The sequence below is a fragment of the Gadus chalcogrammus genome, chromosome 15 (assembly GCF_026213295.1).
Source record: "Gadus chalcogrammus isolate NIFS_2021 chromosome 15, NIFS_Gcha_1.0, whole genome shotgun sequence".
NCBI classification, from domain to species: Eukaryota; Metazoa; Chordata; class Actinopteri; order Gadiformes; family Gadidae; genus Gadus; species Gadus chalcogrammus.
In genome coordinates this window covers 18,653,599-18,660,449 of record NC_079426.1, presented here as the reverse complement: position 1 = coordinate 18,660,449, position 6,851 = coordinate 18,653,599, and the positions used below count along the sequence as shown (strand labels likewise).

Below are 6,851 nucleotides of genomic sequence, written 5' to 3'. Positions count from 1 at the left end.
GTGTATGTGTGTGTGCACAGAAGCTGAAAGGGTGAGGTAATTGTGGGCCTTACAATGTGGCTGTTAAAGGGACCCTGCTGTGTGTGAGTGTGCGCACCTTCATTTCTGTGTACATATGCACCATGCACAGGAAGTGCTGTAGCCCTTGGGTTTTTGCACTTAAGTACAAAATTTGGCGGCACAAAATTTGACAAGAAGAAAGTGTGTGTTTGTGTGTGTGTGTGTGTGTGCGTGTGTGTGTGTGTGTGCAAGCGTTGCTTGCGAGGCTGTTTAGGAAGACGCTGTGCCCATGATGAAAGTATCTTATCAGGAAAGTACAGAACCCTGCTTAACAGCCCGATGACGTCTGCAACCACACATGCGCGCGCAGTGCGCACGCACAATAAAAATATGCAAAGCAGTATTAGTATGTAATATGTCTTCTTACAACCGTATGACATCAGAGGGAGGGACCAGAATCGAATAGAGTTAATCCTCCTCCCTGTCACACTCCCTATTTATCTTTTACCGGCCAGGCGGGTTTTACATTTAAAAGATTGATCAACCGTGTCCGATCCTTTTATTCCAAGTTCTTTCAAGCGTTAGACTTGGTGTGTAGCACCTTGGAGCGCGGCGGTACGGCCACGGTGTCTCTGGCGCGTTCAGGGGTCGCAGCGGTCACCCTCCGTACCCCCCTCACCCCACCGCTCCTTCTCTCTGCAAGCAGATCCATTTCAGCGGACTCTGGCAGATCAATAATTTCATTGAGAAGGAGCCAGCCCTGCCATTAGGAGGTGAGCTCACCTCCCTCGGGGGGGGGGGAGGGGAGACCTGCCACAGCATTCTCAATGAACCCCCCCCACCCCCCCCCCCCCCCCCCCCCCCACACACACACACACACACACTGCTTTACCTCCATCCATTCATCCTTAACCTCCTGCTGCCTCCTCTCCTCCACCCTCACCTCCACCACGCATCCCCTCTCATCCCCTCTCCCTCTCCTCTCCCCCTCCTCCCCCCTCCTCCCCCCCTCCTCTCCCTCTCCTCTCCCTCTCCTCCCCCTCTCCTCCCCCTCTCCTCTCCCTCTCCTCTCCCCCTCCCCTCTCCTCTCCTCTCCCTCTCCTCTCCCTCTCCTCTCCCTCTCCTCTCCCCCTCCTTCCCTCTCCTCTCCCCCTCCCCTCTCCTCTCCCCCTCCTCTCCCTCTCCTCTCCCTCTCCTCTCCCCCTCCTTCCCTCTCCTCTCCCCCTCCTCTCCCCTCTCCTCTCCCTCTCCTCTCCCTCTCCTCTCCCTCTCCTCCCCTTTCTCCTCTCCCTCTCCTCTCCCTCTCCTCCCCCCCTCCTCTCCTTCTCCTCTCCCTCTCCTCTCCTCCTCCCCCCCCCTCCTCTCCCCTCCTCTCCTCTTCTCTTATCCCCCTCAAGCCTCCTTTCATCACCTCTGATTCTCCTCCCTCCATCCCCTCTCCTCTCTGCACCTCCTCCCCTCTCCTCCTCCGTCCTCCCCTCTCCTCCCTCCACTCCTCCCTCCACTTCCTCCCCTCCTCTCCCTCTCCTCCCCCCCTCCTCTCCCCCTCCTCTCCCCCTCCTCCCCCCTCCTCTCCCCCTCCTCTCCCTCTCCTCCCCTCTCCTCCACTCATCACTCCACTTCCTCCCCTCCTCACCTCTCCTCCCCTCTCTCCCCTCTCCTCCCCCCTCCCCCCTCTCCCCCCCTCCCCTCTCCTCCCCCCTCTCCCCCCCTCTCCGGTGATCCCAGTGTTGAGAACAGAGCTCTATTTATAGTCTCCGACTCCTGTTGTCATCACATCTGGCGCCTTGGAGCCTCGCTCTCTCTCTCTTTTCTTCTTGTTTTCTCTCCTTCCATTTCTTGCTCTCCCTCGCTCCTTCTCTCTCTGCAGCCCCGCCCCAGACAGCCCTAGAGGAGCAGAAAGGTCAAAGCACGGGTCTCACAGAATGCAAATGACATCACCCGCTCCGCTCAGAGCGTAACAGGCTTTAAGGCCTGACCCAGCACAATGACCCAATGTGCTGTTCCCTCCGTCTGCACCCCCCTCACAGTGGAGGTGTGTACGGCACGCAGCTTTTGGTTAGGTTACAATTGGATGAGCTAACCCCGCAGAGAATGAGTCAAAACATTGAAAACATGCCTGCTGCATGTTTTGAATTGCAGACCTGCTGGGATCAATAAGACATTAATGCATCATATCTAGAATCCCATCCATGCTAACACGCATTGCACTTTGAAGTCGAATGTATTTTTATTTTTTTTACAAACCGCCTCACAATCAAAGTGTACACACACACACACACTCACACGTGGGGGTGAGGTCTGTGTTGAATTTAGTTTTATGTAACAGTCCTCTGTTTCTGCTTGTGTCCTTAGCCGTCTCATTTGCCTCACATGATGAGCCTGATGTCATTTCCCCTTTCTACCCACAGACCTACTGTGTGTGTGTGTGTGTGTGTGTGTGTGTGTGTGTGTGTGTGTGTGTGTGTGTGTGTGTGTGTGTGTGTGTGTGTGTGTGTGTGTGTGTGTGTGTGTGTGTGTGTGTGTGTGTGTGTGTGTGTGTGTTCAACTGCCAAATGTTTCCAGCATGACGTGATCTTGCTCCTCCTTTTCTTCCTCACACACACACACACACACACACACACACACACACACACACACACACACACACACACACACACACACACACACACACACACACACACACACACACACACACACACACACACACCTCTCATATACATATATGGTCTGGGACACAGGGTGAAGTATATTGATTCTAGGTCGCATAGATTACGATTGCAGCTCAAGATGGTCCTGGAAAATAAAAAGGTTGAGACCCTTGTTCTGTGTGAAGAACTGACTAGAATATACCTGGTATTTTTGTTTCATTAATTTATTAAAGCAAAACAAAAGTTATTCAATTATGTTAGTTTCTCCTCTTCCAATGAAGGGTTATCTGCCTGACTGGGTGACATCCCTGGCCTTATTGCATAGTATAAAAACAACATCGGTTGTTTAGAAGTCATCAAGAAATCGATGCAAAATCACTTTGTCCTTTTATTCTTTGAGTGTTTTTTTTAATGTACTTACTGAAGTAATATATTATCACTGCAAAACTGATTCATACAGCATTGTGGTGTATGAAGATACTACTATTAACAACAGGATAATGCCGGTCCGGTGTATAGCATCTATCTGAAGAGCCTGCCCTTGGAGCGCTCCAGAGCATTCGGTGTGTAAGGCTGCAGGCATCCCTGGCATCCAGGCCCTGCCCTCGCCTGCGTTTGTATGATTGAACAGAAATAGTTTTGTTTAAAGTGTTACCTAGGTGTTGTCAACACGGCAGGTCAACAGAAGTTGATCCTGCACAGCATCTCTGACACGGGCCCCGAAGCATGCTTCTGCTGAATTATGTTTAATTTTACCCCGAACTTCAGGGTTAAATCCAAACCGACCTCAGTAGTGCATTCATCAAACATTGGCTCTGCACTTCAGGAAATGAAACCAAAACCTTATATTCACTTTTCAATATGTGTAATATCCATTCCAGTGCCTATTTTCACAGAAGCATGACGACTAGAACTACCTAGTTGATATTGACACTGTGGCCTAGTCCGATTTGTCTGAACTACGGTCTCCCACTCAATAACAAGGCACCCCTCGACGCAATGTTCCCCGCAAACAGAACTGAAATAAAGTACAAAACGGGCCATCCCGACGTCACGGAGCCAGCCCCTTCACTCACTCTGTTGGTAGTGAGGGTTATGCCCGCATAGTCTGTGGCCATCTGGAGGGAGAACCCGGTACTACAGCTCATGTAGACTCAGGACACCCTAGGCCGAGCAAAACAAAGGGATAGTGCGGATTGCTTGGGGGGGGGGTAAGGTTGTATGGGGACAGGACTAGGGTAGGTAGGTGGGTCTACAGTTACACACTTTTGAGCAGAGACCTTTGCCACACAGTAGAAGGGAGTGGACATTTTTTCAGGGGCAGGACAGGGGATTGAGAAGTGTGTAACAATTAGGGCTGCTTTATCCGATCCCGGCCTGGCCAGAGTCCACTGGATTCCTCTCATTCATAACCGGGACACTGAAATCCTATTTCATGGCGACCTTCCACGGAACAATAGCACATTCCTGTTTACTGATGTGCGATTAATCCCTGGCCCACCTTGGCATCGCCTTCTCCGCTGTACCTCTGTAGTCGGTGCCATGATGTTGTTCTTCAGGCACGCCATCCCGGCATGTCCATCAGATTTTGGATCGCACCTCAACCACAGAGATATAATCTATGCAGCTATGCTTTCTTGGCAGTGTACAACCGAGCCAACCCTTCTCTACTTATACACATGTGTTTTATGGGCGTTGATGGAACTCATTGACCAAATGAGTATTATACATATGGGTGGTTGTGTGGGTTCTGTAACAAGTAGCACGTATTGACCAAGGATTCACTTCCAGCCGTGTCCTCCCGACCAGCTTATTCTTCAGGCTTCCTCGCAAAGCTGGAAGATTTTTCCATCTCCCGAAGCAAACAGGCTAAATTTGGAGTGGAAGCCAAGGCCCCCTGATTGAGGAATGCTGCCGTTTGTCCGCATTCCAAATTCCGAGATCACTTCCCTCCTCCTCCTCCTCCTCTTGAAACGTCTTCGGCCCCATACGAACGCACGGCGGATAAATATACACGCTCCTCGTGAAAATACACGGACATGCGTAGATGGAGGGACCCTTGGAGCCTCGAAAGAATGTACTTCCCGCGGGTGTGTAAGCCCATCCTGTTTAAGATAAGTCCGGTGACATCACTCTTCTAAGAAGCCTCGCCGGCGGACTCGCCGTGGTTCGGCGGAACACGGGTCTGTGCGTTCGAAAAGGTTGTTCCAGGAAAAGTGGAACACATCAACAAACGGATTCAGATAACAACATGGTTGGGCGAGTGGGCGAGGCTTGGCCAGGCGAGGTTTGGCCAGGCGAGGCCATTCATTTATTCATTCATTCATTCACCCACTGCCCTCCGCCACCACGGGGCCCTGAGTCCCTCTTGTCGTCGCATCACTGCATCGCTCTCACTCTCTCCATTGTTCTCCCGGAGCTGGCTTACTGATGTCACTGGCCCATTGTGGAAGTCACACTCACACACTCGCACACGCACACTCACACTCACACTCACAGCCGCCTAGTCCTAAGGTTGGAACTGTAAGTGTGAGGAAAGACTACATGAGAACACTTCTCATAGTAAATCATAAATTTCCAGATCCTCACATACACGTGTACGAAGAGATGATCTTGTTTTAAAGTACACCAGAGTTTAATCAGTGCATCATAAAGGTTTTGATGTGAAGACCAGACGGGTTTTAAGACGATTCGCGCCCTGAATGCAGAGCCCCGTCACCGGGAGAGAAGACGTCTATCCTCTCAGGAACACGGGCGGCGGGAACATGGCCGCTGCTGCCGCGGGTTCTCTGAAAACTCCCCGAAAAGAAGGAACAAAAGAGAGGGGAACCAGATGGAGGGGAGGGGTCCCAGCATGTTTGACGCCTCGCGGCGCGGTACGAGTCCCGCTGGGCGGCTGATGAGCTGGGAGCTCACATCAACGGAGCCCGCCGAAACACTCTCACCGCACCATATGTGACAGGCAGTCGTGTGTGTGTGTGTGTGTGTGTGTGTGTGTGTGTGTGTGTGTGTGTGTGTGTGTGTGTGTGTGTGTGTGTGTGTGTGTGTGTGTGTGTGTGTGTGTGTGTGTGTGTGTGTGTGTGTGTGTGTGTGTGTGTTCCCCTACTCATCAGGGGGTTGATGAAGCTGCAGTTCAGTAGAACGTGTCTCTCACCCTTCTGGCTGTGACTATCTAACTCTGCACCAGACACACAAACACCACGCACAATAATGGATGACTAGGGGGACACTAACGTTGGTTGATTTGGTTTATTTGGATCATCTCAGCCTTAAGTGTCCCAGGCATTAGCATTTAGAATGAGAAACCCACGTCTGCCATGCTCCCCTGGACACCCTCCAGCCCGGGGGAAATCAGGCCAGGGAAACACGTCCTCTCAGTGGGAGTCGAAGGCTTCCATCGCCTTCTCCCTCGCTGTGTCTCCGTCCTGCAGCTCCGTCTCTCTGACCTGCGCTCGTACTGGCCATGGCGACCTCTTTCTCTGCATATACAATTACAGAGACACACACGCACACGCTTATATATATATATATATATATATAGCAGCCCCAGCTACCACACACATTCCCATTCATATTCACAGCGGAACATACTCACACTCTCAAATGAGCATTCACTGCGTGATCAGCAGTAATGAATTCACATGCAGGCGTGACACGCACACAGAATGGATGCAGATTCCTGGCAGCACTGTGTATTTGAGAAATGTTGTGTTTTTTGTTGTATTCTATCTATGTTATTCTGATTGCATTTCACACATTGTGTGTGTGTGTGTGTGTGTGTGTGTGTGTGTGTGTGTGTGTGTGTGTGTGTGTGTGAATGATATTGATTGGTCAAGCAGCCATATATAGATCCCTGAATATGCTGTGTGGTGTGACTCTCTCCCTCTAAACACACACCACACACACACACACACACACACACACACACACACACACACACACACACACACACACAGACACTCACATTCAAACTCACACATTTCTATAAACACATAAAACACACATGTGTATGCATAAACATAAATCACAGACACATACACACGTATATAAATACATATCTCACACACACGTATATTTTGGGGGGTGGGTTATCACCCATGCTATAATTCTCCCCCCCCCCCCCAAAGGCATGGCAGCTGTCCTCTCCTACAGGCATTACATCATGTAAGAGAAGCCCTGTCACTGATCCCTGGCAACCAG

General features: G+C 50.9%; 1 protein-coding gene across 1 annotated transcript in view; it reads left to right on the top strand.

Annotated features, from left to right (window-relative positions):
- Positions 1–3,814, top strand: part of LOC130405050 (dual specificity protein phosphatase 8-like) — a 22,891-nt gene extending 19,077 nt beyond the window's left edge. Inside the window, exon 4 of the mRNA XM_056610005.1 lies at positions 2,742–3,814. Within this exon, the coding sequence (XP_056465980.1) occupies positions 2,742–2,746 (5 nt within the window). The 3' untranslated portion in view covers positions 2,747–3,814. The remainder of the gene's footprint in view (positions 1–2,741) is intronic.
- The last annotated feature ends 3,037 nt before the right edge of the window (positions 3,815–6,851 follow it).